Here is a 14,414-nt window from a genome sequence, read left to right as displayed (position 1 = left end):
GTGTGGTCTACTAGGGAAGATATTCCAGGGGTTGTTTTGCTATGAGGTACCTGTTCGGGGTTTATCCGGAGTGAATAGTCGAGATGTAGCTAGCTTATGCCTCGTGCGCACGACGCGTTATTTTTCTTGCGTTAATATTATTGCGTTATTTTCTTGCTCTAATCAAGCCTGTGAAGACATTAAACCCATACACAAATTATTCAACGCAATGCTGCGTTAATTTAGCAAACTCTTTGCCCGAGATCAATCACGCATGGAACGTCAAAAACTATATGACAGACACTGGCGCAGTCCTACGCCAGTGGCAAATGACGCTTCGTGTACAACGGGCTCTAGAATACCCTCTTGCCTATAACGTGTGAAGATTTGACCGTTTGTTATTTTAAAATTCAATCGTTTTTCGATAAATACTTTCGAGAATGGTTGAAAGTGACTTTAACCAGTTTTATATTTTACAAAATATGATTCAAATCATTTTTTCGAGAAATTCTTTGGAAAATGTTTGAGTGACTTTAACTTGTTTTGTTTTTCAAAATAATATGATTCATAGGCACCCTGGGTCTGTCTGGGAAGTTCCTAGAGATATGGGGACCTGTGCGTATTATCATGATGATAATAACGTGTGCAGTATTTTCTCCACAGTACCTTATAATGATTCATCAAGAGAAGTGAAAAAATACTATGTCAATCTGACACCCTCTCTCTCTCTCTCTCTCTCTCTCTCTCTCTCTCTCTCTCTCTCATTCTCTCTCTTCTTCCCTCTCTTTCTTTCTTCCCCCTCTCTCTCTCCCACCCTCTGTGTCTGTCTGCCCATGGACCTACGGCTACTTGTCTGCCTCTCTCCATCTAGCTCGCCCATCCTCTCTCTCTCTCTCTCTCTCTCTCTCTCACACACACACACACACACATATATATCCACTCACCCCCTCTTTCATATCCCATCTCTCTTCTCGTAATTTCTTTCTTCTGCTCTCTCCTTTTTTCTTTCCCTCACACTTCCACCTATCTCTCCTCCCTATCTGTTCACAGTCTCTCCTCTAGTTCGTTTGTTCTTTCTCCATTTTACCCAGTCATTATCTCATACCTCCTTGTCCTCTCGTCTTGATCTCTCTCCTTTCTCTTTTCTCTCTCCTTTCCATTCCCCCCTTCTCCTTTGCTCTCCAATCACGCCCCTTTCTAACCTTCCCCTCTTCCCCTTTCTGCCCTTCTATTTCCCCATCCAGCTATGTATTGTTGATGTAGTTGTGTTCTTAATCCTTGATTACGCGCATGGTGCAAGTACATATTTGATCCATATCAATGAACGATGACCCGCCCTTTTGCTCCGACAATAATAATCCGGGCTAAAAGGCTCCATTTGCATGGTATACGACAGGCTGCAATCGTGTTTTAGGTTAGGGTTAGGCTTTGGCTTAGGTATTGTCTTCCGTACAGAGTTGTAGTTAGGAATTCCGTTAGTGTCGTATCTTTTGGGCCTTCTGCGAAGCAAAGTATCGTCCGTGCATATGCCTAATAGAATTCTCTTTTAGTGTGAATCATCGCTGAACTTTAATAGGTCATGTGGTTTCGCATCCCTGCTGCCACAGCTAGCAAGGACGTCCTCTTGCAAGAAATTTTTACAATGGCCAATCACAACCGTGTGAAGTAAATGGGTAACCCGTAGGAAGAATCTCTCTAGATGCTTGAGTGCGCCGCCCCCCCCCCCCATCAACATGTCAACATTGCCCCCGAAATGGCTGTGCCAATGCTACGCCAGTTCCTGTCATATTTTGACAGTTCCATGGACCACCTATTCGACGTTTAGTTTCGAAACTCGAAATAATGAACTGTAAAATAAAACTCCTTACGTCTAGCAATATCGAGTAAGTTGGAATACACCTGTTCACCCACGGCTGGCAAACTCGCATTAACTGTAATTTAAGTTTAAAAGACATTTCAGAACATCTGAGTAATTACCATCAGCTCTCTTCATGTCAAAATGGAACGAGGCACGACACACACGTCCTAGGCAAACACTGCCAAAAGTTGCGAGCAATTGACGCCTGTATTGGCATTCAGTATGGCAAGGACTTCCTACAATTCCTGATTGTTCATTATCAAGGCAACTTACTTGACACTGTTATGTTGGGGTTGCCATACTAACGGGAAGGTAATATTAGCGCAGGAGAATGATGATAAGGCGTGTTGCACACGATGCGTCCTCTTTACTGACGTAAAGCTGCGCCAATGACTGTGAGAGTGAGATCCTAAGCAAACTGGGTGTAATGTGATCGGGTCTAAACGTTGTATAGACTTAAAATTAGCAACTTATTTTCCTCAGTGGTTTAAATTGGCGCAGGTAATAAAGCAATCGGGCATAAAGCATAATTAGACGACATTGTCCTGACTATAAACAAGACAGATAATCTTTAAAGTTGCTGATAAGGCTAAAATATTCCCCCCAAAATATTTAAAATTCACGCAGGGATTTAAAACATCGAAAACCATCACCTCCCTTCCCCACTCTGACGATGCATCTATTGACGCAGTCCCTGGCATGTTTTATTTGGTAAGGAAACTACAAGTCTTGAAAACAAAGTTGGCCACTCTCAGTATCTAAGAAGTATCATTGTAATTTTAGGGATTTTCGATCAAAGAGTATCATAGTTGTCTGACTTCTCCTAAAACTTACTGTTTATGATTTGATTTCATTTGATGTTTATTCCATACAAATCCTACATATATATTTTCAATATTTACGCATTGCATAGCAAAACTACGATTATACATAGGATAACAAAAGCCTGGAACGAATGGGTGTCCTCTCCTATATAGACGAGCAACCGTAAATTGATAATTCATACAATATACAGCCATGCATAAATGAGAAAAGGAAGGATGCCTAAAATGGACAGAGATTGGAAAGGGAAGTGAGGGGTACAGATGCAGAGGGAGGGAAAAGAGAGAGAGAGAATGAATGAGAGAGGGAGAGATAGAGACAGAGAGAGAGGGAGAAAAAAAGAGAGCGAGAGAGATAGAGAGAAAGATGTATATAGAGGGACCGAGAAAAGGGAAACTAGGAGAGGGAGCAAAAAAGTATAGTGAACTGGAAAACAATTTAGAAATGTAAGACATTATGATGATGATGATGAATATTATCATTATTATTATTATCATTATTAGTATTACCACCCTTGTAATGACGAGGGTGATTATCATTATCATTATTCTCATTATTATCGTCATCTTATTTGAAGAAAAGAGAGAATAATACGAAGGCAGAGAGAGAGACAGGGTGTGACAGATAAGGATATGAATAATGCAGAGAGAAAGGTGGGATAGGGAGGGGAAGAGACTATGATGGGTAGTTATATATTGTATTTCCATAAGATAAACCGTGACTTCCACGATTCTGGCAAAAACACTTATTTTCTATTCTGTTCAATGACAGTGTTTAACCTTGTAATTAAACGAAATAAGTTTGTAGTATTCTATTGTCATAATATTTATGAACTTTTTTGGTAAACTGTACGTATGTTCACGGGGAAAAAGTTAAGCTCGTCTAATTAAATCCGTCAGTTTGAGGTCAAACTTGTTAATTTGTAAAGCTATATGCTACAGAAAGAGAGAGACAGAGAGAGGGAGAGAGAGAGAGAGAGAGAGAGAGAGAGAGAAAGAGACATGAGAAAGGGGACATAATTTTTTCGAAAGAACTCAAACTGGTAAAACACAGCCATACGTGATGCAGTGGACATTTGGTTTAGTCGAAAGTGATTCAGCTGGATTTTGGATGGTATAAAAAGAAGTGATTCACTTCTCCAACCACTCTAGGAGATTAAGTAGGTCGTCCCTGCCTTTTAGACAGGAAACGCTCTACTAGCAACATTAACAAGCTGGAGTTACATACATGGAGAAAGTTAAAATGGCCTCTACGATGAAGTTTTGCTATCTCCTTTCGGTCACATTGATTCTGCTTAGTGGTAAGTACACTGTTAACTTTGATTCTTCGTCTGGTCTGTTTTTAATATGATCGTGAACGTTAAAGGCATCGTTTTACAATGTTTCCAGTTTTAGAAATCTGAGATGCATGCTGGCCCTACGTGTTATCTGTGTCTGTGATATGGTGTAATCTTGAAGCCATACACAAATTGCGCTTAAAAATGATCATGAAGTGCCTCAAAAAGTTAAAAAATCTCTGAGTGACCGGTTTTTACCATACACATTGTACCCAGTAGACTGTAGTGTTATTTGAAGTTTCGATTTCCGATCATAAATATCTTGATAACCAGACGGGCGATTGGCTTGTTAACGTCATGGGATTCCTGACTAACCTAAAGGTTCATAATTATAATTGTAGCAAGAGCTAAATCCAGGATTTTGTTGAGAGTCAGAGGCAAAGATACCCAATCCCTTTAAGGGAAAGTCCACCCTGAAATCAAATTGGTTTAAATGAGAGGAACCAGTTGGTACAAAATTGAGCAGATTCCGCTTAAAAATAAGAAAGTTATGAACTTTTGAATTTGAGATCAATCAAACACAGTGTGGAGTTTCTGAACTGCGAGGTCCTCTCCATTTTGCTCTCTTCTTTAATTATTATTATTGTTGTTGTTGTTGACATTAAGAACATGATAACATCGTCTCTAAAGGTAATGGTTTCAGCCTAGTACGTAACCTTTGTTTTAATAATTATTAGAGTACGTTTTTTTGGACTGATTTTGTAAAGTTATTTTATCACATCCAAAAGGAATATTTACCTGTAACAGATCCAATGTTAGGTCTAGAGTTTGGACATCTTCCCCAGACGCGAATTAGAAGACTGAATGTGATCAAAATCCTGACGAAACTCTTTCATAATAAAATGATTGGGGGTGTTACTGTTTCATCACACTACTTCATCAATGAAGTATCTATATCTTTAAAACCGTTCGTTCACTGGAGCTTTTCTGAGGTCAAATGAAGAGATAACCTTCGTCAAAGGGATTGGGTATCTTTGTCTCAGATCTTAAACAAAATCCTAGATTTAGCTCATACTGCAATCATAATTATAAACCTTTAGGTCAGTCAGGAATTCCATGACTTTTACAAGCGATCGCCTGTCTGATTATCAAGATATTAATGATTGGAATTTGAAATTTAAAAAACCGTTGGCAAAATACTACATTCTATTGGGGAAAATGAGTGTGGTAAAACGGGTCACTCAAAGATTTTTACTTTTTTGATTGATTGATTGATTGATTTTTCTTCCAACATACCATATACAAGAATGACAGATCAAAATGAAGTCAGCTTGAACAGGATAACCCACGAAAGCTCGAGAGCTTATTTTCAGTGGCACTCATTTTCTAGGGCTTCGATATTACACCATATCACAGACACTGATAACACGTAGGGCCATGTACTTCAGATTTAACATTGTTAAACGATGCCTTTAGAGAAAGCATCAAGTCTTAACTCTTTAAAAGTGGATCATGTTTTTACCATCATCCTTTCAGCATATTATATGTAAAAAGAAAGGCAGTAAGTCAAATATATGAGTATTTTTGATATTTTATTTCTAATTTGAACATGAATTATATTATCGAACAATCAAATTATGAGGTGATACTATCGACATTGACCTATGGATTCAGGTGCACTTCGGAGATTATTACAGTTTCGTTGGAATATAAAAATTATCCCTGAGTTGAGACCCTCTCTAGATTCGCATGAGATATTATCTATGGAATGTTGTTTATCTGTGTAAATCGCGAAGTGTCACCCTATCGATTACTTAACCTAACAGTTTTTTTGTTTGGGATTAGGGGGGGAGGGTTGAAGATTAGATTTGTCGGCTTTATTTGGGGGGGGGGGGTAGCCTAAAAGTCCAATGGCTAGAACCGATAATAAATTTATTATTCTTTATCTTTGAGTACAGCTAGCAGAGGTTGCACAGCACGTAAGACAAGAATTATTTATTGACATACATGTAGGCCTATTTGATCCATAATGTATATACATCAAATTTAATCTACAGGGAGAAAACAAAAACATCGTGGGATATATCAACTGAATAGTGACTTACAGTGTATATTTTGACGGGTTCAAAGTGTATTTCAAAGAACTCCGACATTGATCTGCATTAAAAGGGTACGAAATGCTAAAGTTAGGACATTTGCTTGGCGGCGAGGAGCCGAATTAAGTTTTCTGATGTATCATTGACAACGGAACGACAACTTTCCTACCGACTTATGCGGCTGCTCGCCACACTTAATCCTAGGATATCAAATATCATTAGCTATGATTATGACAAATTATCTGTTTGGGTTTCTTTGGGGTAAGGCACATGCTATTTTTGTTGTTTTTGCTAATGAAAGACGCAAAATTCAATGCCCATATTGACGGTCATTTGACTATTGATATGCACTTGCTATTTCAACATTATTTCAATAAAAATGGATGAATATATAGATGAATAAGTAACTGATAACTAAATGATGAATACATTTAAAATCAAAATCAAGTTGCTGGTGTATTTCTCATATGTAGCTCAAAATTATACAGAAACCATTAACAATAGATTTTGATAAGAGGTTTCTTTATTGGTGGCACCTTTTTTTCTTCTTTGTTATAAGCTTTTAGATTTTAATTGTATTTCCGAAAATATAGAATAAAAAGGAATTAATATTTGTTCCCTAATCTTTTATACTTGACAGCGTTGTGCTTGACAATAGAATCGAAGCCGGATCATACTGCCGTCAACAACATCCCCCTCGCTCAAACACAAACAGAGATTGACGGCGTCAACGACGTCAATGATGTTGACGCAGAAGAAATCCCCGACAACGACGCTGAAGAAGCTGACAACGAATCGGAAAACGATGCCGATGTCGAGTCAATTTTCGATGGTGATGTTGGTACTGATGTAAATGCTGCCGCGGTTGCACACACAAATGCCGGTGCCGGTGCCCCGAACCCCATTGGCGGTCGGAACGGGTGGACGGGATCTGGATTAGGGCACGCAAAAGGCCGAAACGACCACAGTTTCCTGGCAGGAGAAAGTAAAGTAGCTCACGTCGGAATCGGATTCGGCGTCGTTATACTCGTGATCGCAGTGGTGGTCGTGTCTGGACTTGCGATTAAAAGGCCCGGTTCCAATAATGCCAATGATACACCTGCCGGTTTGGATATAGAATAAGACTCATATTTGGCATGTTTGGTCAAAATATTAAGTGAACCTGCCGATGTTAAAGTAGTAATAGTCTTTTTCGGGAGGGGGGGGGGGGTGTACATTTTGCTGTTTATTTCGTCCAGTTGTGTTTCAATTTTGATAGTCCTTTTTATCATATGTACCTAAATAATAACATATATCATATTATATTTTCTTCTGAATGGACTCATTTTTCACATTCGAATTACGATTGTTGTGGATATTATGGAATGAAGTAATAATCAGGTTCAAGGCAGTGACGAAAACAAGTATGATGATGATGATGTTGATGATGATGATAAGATGATGATGATGATGATGATGATGCTGCTGCTGATGCTGCTGCTGCTGCTGATGATGATGATGGTGGTTATGATGATGATGATGATGATGATAATGATGATGATGACGATGATGATGATGGTGATGATGATGATGATGATGATGAAGGTGACGGAGACGCCGATGAGATAGATAATGGTAACTACGGGGATTATGATGATAATAATAATAATAATAATAATAATAATAATAATAATAGTGAACATTTATAATGCGCCATGTCTGTCAAAATGACACTCCTGGCGCAGTTGTGTGGAAGTTGTATAATTGTGGGCAAGAATTCAAGAAAGAAAGTAAAATACACATAAGTTACAGTTTAACATACTTCAGGACATAATTTGCAATAATACAATAATACAATACAAAGCATATTACAGTAAATCAAGTTATATAAGGGTAGTACAATGTAAGACATAATTAATTAAACAAACTAATATGTTGAGAACAGAAACGTTTTTAACAAAGACTTAAACTGTGAGTAGGAGTTCTCATTACGGAGGTGAGGAGGGAGTGAGTTCCACAGTTCAGGGCCAGAACTTGAAAAAGAACGCCTTCCCCAGGAGTGTCGTGAACGTGGGATGAAAAGAAGTTGGGTGTGAGCAGAGCGGAGTCGTCGTGGTGGTTCGTAGAGTCGTACTAGGTCTTGTATGTATGAGGGTGCAGTGCAGTGAAGTGCTTGATAGACGAGAAGAATGACTTTGAAGATGATGCGTTGGCGGACAGGAAGCCAGTGCAGTGCCTTAATGATGGGTGAGATGTGAGTGGTGCCTTTAGTGAGCGTTACAAGTCTGGCCGCGGAGTTCTGGAGTTGTTGGAGGCGTTGCAGCTGGTAGTCAGGAAGATGTATCAGAAGAGAATTGCAGAAGTCTAAGCGAGAAGAGATGAGGGAATGGACCATGGTTTCAGTAGCCTTACGGGTCAGGAATCTTCGGATGTGCGAAAGATTGCGGAGTTGGAATCTAATGGCTTTGCATGTGTGAGATACATGATGATTTAGAGTCAAGTTCATCATCATTGTGATAACAATGATAATTATGATGATGAAGATGATGATGTCGATTATGATGATGGTGATAATGATGATGATGATGATGATAATGATGATGATAATGATGATGATGACGATGATGATGATGAAGGTGATGGGGACCCCGATGAGGTGGTTAATGGTAACTACGGGGATTCTGATGATAATAATAATAATTGTGATAACAATGATGATTATGATGATGAAGATGATGAAGATGATGATGTCGATTATGATAATGGTGATAATGATGATGATGATGATGATGATGATAATGATGATGATGAAGATGATGATGATGAAGGTGATGGGGACCCCGATGAGGTGGTTAATGGTAACTACGGGGATTAGGATGATAATAATAATGGTGATTATGATGATGAAGATGATGATGTTGATTATGATGATGATGATAATGATGATGATGATAATGATGACGACCTGTATGACTTTGATGATGATGAAGATGATAATTTTGATTATGGTGATCGTGATAAGGATTATGACGAAGATGATGATGTCGACCATTAACAAGTTGATGATGACGATGAATGTTTTTGTTTTCTTTTACGAGAATACTGATCAAAATTTGAAATTGTTACTGCATCTGTGAAAGATTTAAGATATGAATGCTTTAAACATGGTGATGACTCGGATAACGAAATTGGATGCCCCTTCACACGAGGCATCGTTCCGTTTTCAATTATTACGCCCACAAATGACTTTAATGCATGCGCCAGCCATCCAATGCAGCATTTTGCACTGTTCTGTTTGCATATACTTCTTCTACGATATCACTTTCATAAAGTGCATCAAAGACGGCGCCAGCCGCTGATGCATTCCTACGTCAGCAAACGACGCCTTGTGTGCAACGGCCATGAGTGAGATTCTATTTCCCTCACGCCGTCAGAGCGCACGATTTAAGGTCAAGTCATACAGACAAAAGGACTGTCGAACCAGCAAATGACTTAAATGCTCAGACCATATATGGCTTTACCATTTCCTTTATTAGGAGCTAATCAATATTAATCATAAACTGGAACTCTCTCAAGGAGAACACAAATCAGCTTTGAATATTCAACACTTAGGAGTGACACAAGGTAGTGTCCTTGCCCCGGTTCTATTTTAGTCATAATTTCAATGATATGATCTAATTTCCTATACAAAGAAGTTTGCATCGGGTAACTGATAACGTCAATGCCATACATGAGGCGTGAGTTATATAACGAATGCTTCTCTAAATGCATTAAATCTGATAAAAGAGCAAATTTAGTAGAAATGGTATAAACGGAGGGAGAAAAATATGTTTGGCAAAGGGAATGTTACCAAACACTACGTATAAATTGATGAGAATATCGAAAAGTCCTGGAACCTGAACTCTTGGGACAATCAAAGAAACATTTTATGAAAATCTTATCCTAGTTTATACAGGTATGAATTCGTTAAAGGCGACATTATTTTCGACCTGCTTTTTAACTGTATTTCGGTATCAACTTAGGAAAATCAGAAAAAAAATTGCACGATTCTGTGATTATGATTGTTTGAAAGCTGAAATTTGATTTTGACTATTTTGCAGGTAAACGGAATGTTTTACGCGATTGTAGTCATCTTTATATAGACGTTTCTGGTGAAGATGAACAAAAAATTGTGAGCTTGCTGAGTTTTTGTTTGTCACATTGGAAGACTTTCATGTCATACATGTCTCCTGAAAAGGATTGCTCATTTAAGTGCCTTCATACTCAAAATATGAATAGTTTGGACCAAACATTTGTGTTCAGTACCATATAACCAATTTATTTCTGCATGGCATGAGTCAACAAGAGTGGATAGAGTTAATATCTTTTCATTATGATTAATAACAATACTTCCCAGTAAACAGCAGTTCTCATGTATCACCGTTTCCAATTGCGTCCAGACTATGTCTCCCATAATGTTATTGCGTAACCCGAACTTGATTTTACTTTTTAATGTCAGACCTACTACAATGTTGATATACATGCATCTGCATAATGCCGCGTCAAGTTTTTGAGGGAGGGAGAAAGAAATCGACTGCTTTTTGAGAAGTAGCTCATAATAAATGCAAACAGAGAAATGACTAATCAGTCTACGGCTTCAGGGGCAGATCCTCATCAGAAATAACGAATTAACATTGCAATGGAACAGCAAAGAATCCTGGATTAAGAGTGGGGATTTAGGAGGATTCGTGCATGTGTCAGGGTGGGAAGATGTACCCCCAAACCCCTGCACTGACGGGGGAGAGAGATGCGACTGTACTGAACAAGGTCAAGGTATAGGATTTGGAAATAAATCTTAGTTGCGAGTTTCTTTTCAGGATAACAGCTGGATAGCGGGCTCCGACGGAGGGAAAATAAATATAAAAGCGGTGTAATACTTAGAGGAATCATCATAATGCTTTAAAAAGTGGTGATTCAATTCACATCGTAATTTAGCATCGCAATTTTGAGGTGCCCGAGTTGATAAGTATCATTCAGTGTTTGCACCGGTTCCGAGAGATGAGACTTCTCTGCCTTCAATCCTGAAAACTATATTGACAGCTAAGATTCTGGAGTTTTAACAAGCATCATGTCTTCATCTTCATACCTTCTTGGCTTTGCGATAATAACATTAGGTAGGTGGATTATTTTTGCTTTCTCAAATGACACATTGCAGTATTTTGGGGATGTATTCATCAAGTAATCGTTGTTTGGTGATGGGCAGGTTTTTGTTTCTTTCAATCTAAATGTTATTAAAATTTGGTCAATGTTAGTAAAGAGTGAGAGCTATGCTTATTCATAAAATGCCTCCTGATTCAAGGAAAATAAAGATCGAAGAGCCAGCTGAGTTTAGCTTAACTTAACAGAAACATGAGGAAAGTATTACGACTCCTTATACGCGTTATTTCTGAATGATTATGTAAGTGGTATTCTGATAAGTTTGGTGCATATTGAAGGGTGTGTTGTTTTTAAAGAAATAAAATCATGTAGGAGCGTAGGTCCTATGTTATCATTAACTGGTATTTCGTTCTTGTTTCCTACCTGCTGGCCACCAGTCCTGTGCTTCAATACTGACGCAAGACCATATGGCAAGTACCCAGCACCAGAGAAACCAGAGAAGCCACAGCGACCAGAAGGGCCTGTACAGCCATTCGCCTTCTTGAGGACGTTTGGAGGATACCTTAATCCTGCCTCCCTAGTAACCCCTGCAGCACTTAAACGCCAGACCATCCTGGACGGCCCGGTCAACCAAGTGGATTATCCCGACCTACCCGATATCCCCGATGCACCTGATATTCCTGACGCACCAGATGCCCCTGATGCCCCTGACGCACCCGACGCCCCTGACGCACCCGACTATGAGGAGTACGAGCCTCTTGATACACCAGACGTCGGGGCGAACGAGAGTCCAGGGATTTTCTCCGATGGCGGATTTGGCTTCCTCGGAGGAGGCGGGGCGCCTTTCATGATGACGGGTGGTAAGGCTCCTAGCTCGATGGGCAAGGGGATGATGACCGAGTACAAGAAAGGTTCTAGTTCAGGATCCAGCGTCGGCATCGCTTTCGCCGTGCTCGCCATCATCGGATGCACTATTGCGCTCGGGGTGTTCTTCTTCAAAAAGTACAGACACCGTATTCCAGTTATCGTCCTTAAGTAAATCGCATCCTGCAAACTCGTTTCTATTGTCTCAAAGACTGCTGGACATTCTTGTGAAACTTCGTGTATGTCCATGAATTCAACATGTTAACATTCGTGTTTGGCCTTTTCATGTAAAGGCAGACGGTGGCATAACCTTGCGATAATCGGGGCTTTGCAACATACAAGGAGTTTCGGGCGATAAGAGGAACATGTTTTAAAATAGACTCTTGACGAATTTGCACAATTACGATAAAGATTAACTGATTAACAAATTGCTTCCTTTAGTCTGTGTCACCGACATCCAAATAAATGTACGTACCTCGGACACCGAGTATTATGGATTGTACAATTTTTAATTTCAAGTATCTGTGTCTTGATGGTATTCGTTTGGCAATTTGCATTTATCACGAAGAAATAAAAAGATGTATAAATGCATTATTTAGTGAACTTATCCGCTTATGTTGTAATTACTTGGGGCCCCGTTTATGGTATTGATTTAGATGGTACTGGCAGGAAATCAACACACGCTCTACAGAGTGTTAATTCATTCGGAAAAGAGTGGAGAAGGGTGAAATAATTTCAAATAAACAGATAAAAGGGAATACGAAGAAAGAGAGAGAGAGAGAGATAAGAGAGACAGATAGGGACAGGGATGAAGGGAGAGAGAGAAAGAGAGAGAGAGAGAGAGAGAGAGAGAGAGAGAAAGAGAGAGGCAGGGTGGACGCAAAGAAATAAAGTGACACATATAAATGGGTATACGTCTAAAAGCGTAAGAAAAGTTGAAATATTTGTGTGAATATTTGTGTGACAAACAATTTTGCAAAGAAGTGTTAGAGGAGAAGAGATGGATAGAAGAAAAGAAAGAAAGAAAGAAAGAGTGAGAGAGGGGGATTGAAATTAAGAGACTGAGACGTAAATCAATAGGAAGATAATGGGTAGAGACAGAGGTGTTTGTATACATATATATATATCATAACGAGAGAGAGACATAGATATAGAGAGAGACATACAGAGAGAGACAAAGAGAGAGACAAAGAGAGAGATATATAGAGAGAGTAATTTCAGAAAGTGAGAAATACAGAAATAGAAAGGTGTAGGGAAAGAGAAAGAGGGAGAGAGAGAGTGTGTGTGGGCAGGAGAGATGCAAAGAGGGAGAGAGGGGCAGGAGTAGGGCAGGGGGGGAGGAGGGGCGGGGAAGAAACGGAAAGAATCAAAGTAAGTCATACATCTGTACGTGCATATCTAAATTAATATAATTTTTATGTTAAGAGCGTATGGGAAACGCTGAAGTGAAGAGTGGGAGTGAGAGAGAGAGAGAGAGAGAGAAAGAGAGGGGGGGTGGATGGAGAAGTGATTGAGGAACGATAAAGGAAATTAAAGAGGTTTTGGCAGAACTTTCGTCGTAAAGTGCAGTGGGAAAGAGTAGCGTAGCGACCAGATTAAATAAAACAGATTTTATTTGCCAGTTTTATTTAAATAGGGTTGTGTCTTCTGTTGAAAAGATTACTGTCCTTGAGGGACCTTGATAAAGACCAATACAAACAATATATACGAAAGAATAAATAGAACAAAGAAGGACAAGGGGGAAAGGAGGCAGTGTATATGACTGGAAGAAAAGAGAGGAAGAAAAGAGAAGAAGGAAATGGCGGACAGTACAAGTAAAAATATAACAATTTTATTGTTAAATACAAGAATTCAAGGAAGAAAAGACTGGAAAACATAAAGACAACGGAGTGGAAAAGTAGAGTAATTAAAAAATAGAAATGAAAGGGGAAATGAAATAGAAGAATATAGGTTAAGGTAGGTAAAAGATAGAAACACAATATTGCAATAAAACGAGAACAAACATTTTTGTTTATTACTACAGGAATTTATTCTTCACGTGATCGTTTTACAATATAAACAGCTTTTTAATAAGGATTATATACATTTCCAACCGTTATAAATATTCATAAATATACAATATTCAATGCAGCATACAATGTGTCAAAGATAAACAATTATTGGACACAAAAACAGAATCACTCTTTCAAAGACTTTACTTGGCACGAAACATATCAGATCCATAATGACTGATTATTCTTAAGAAAAAGGGGAATAAATAAATAAAAGACGTTACAATTATTAACCTGTTTCAAGAAATGTACGCATATGTGTCAAATTTAGAGCTTTGAAATGAATTGTGTGTGCACTAATCCTTAATGACCATAAATAGAACGGATTCAATCCATTATTTGCTATACTATTC

The 14,414-nt window shown here is 38.8% G+C and overlaps 2 protein-coding genes across 2 annotated transcripts; both read left to right on the top strand.

The window, feature by feature from the left end:
* The first annotated feature begins 3,726 nt into the window (after positions 1-3,726).
* LOC100891764 lies at positions 3,727-7,333 on the top strand. Its single transcript, XM_003725226.3, has 2 exons — positions 3,727-3,959; positions 6,672-7,333. The coding sequence occupies exons 1-2, from the start codon at positions 3,887-3,889 to the stop codon at positions 7,151-7,153; spliced, it is 555 nt and encodes a 184-aa protein (XP_003725274.1). The 5' UTR covers positions 3,727-3,886; the 3' UTR covers positions 7,154-7,333.
* Positions 7,334-11,005: 3,672 nt separating this feature from the next.
* On the top strand, positions 11,006-12,613 carry LOC100891459. Its single transcript, XM_003725222.3, has 2 exons — positions 11,006-11,163; positions 11,584-12,613. The coding sequence occupies exons 1-2, from the start codon at positions 11,118-11,120 to the stop codon at positions 12,183-12,185; spliced, it is 648 nt and encodes a 215-aa protein (XP_003725270.2). The 5' UTR covers positions 11,006-11,117; the 3' UTR covers positions 12,186-12,613.
* The last annotated feature ends 1,801 nt before the right edge of the window (positions 12,614-14,414 follow it).

Source organism: Strongylocentrotus purpuratus, unplaced genomic scaffold, assembly GCF_000002235.5.
Source record: "Strongylocentrotus purpuratus isolate Spur 01 unplaced genomic scaffold, Spur_5.0 spur5_scaffold_9, whole genome shotgun sequence".
In the NCBI taxonomy this organism is placed as follows: domain Eukaryota; kingdom Metazoa; phylum Echinodermata; class Echinoidea; order Camarodonta; family Strongylocentrotidae; genus Strongylocentrotus; species Strongylocentrotus purpuratus.
Note: the sequence above shows the minus strand (reverse complement) of the source record. Positions and strands in the feature narration are given on the sequence as shown.

What these genes read in the sequence shown, in the direction of transcription:
- LOC100891764 (XM_003725226.3), top strand. Translation starts at nt 3,887, where the DNA reads ATGGAGAAAGTTAAAATGGCCTCTACGATGAAGTTTTGCTATCTCCTT. An exon ending in CACATTGATTCTGCTTAGTG is followed by an intron (nt 3,960 to 6,671) that starts GTAAGTACACTG and finishes TATACTTGACAG; the next exon opens with CGTTGTGCTTGACAATAGAA.
- LOC100891459 (XM_003725222.3), top strand. Translation starts at nt 11,118, where the DNA reads ATGTCTTCATCTTCATACCTTCTTGGCTTTGCGATAATAACATTAG. An exon ending in CTTTGCGATAATAACATTAG is followed by an intron (nt 11,164 to 11,583) that starts GTAGGTGGATTA and finishes GCTGGCCACCAG; the next exon opens with TCCTGTGCTTCAATACTGAC.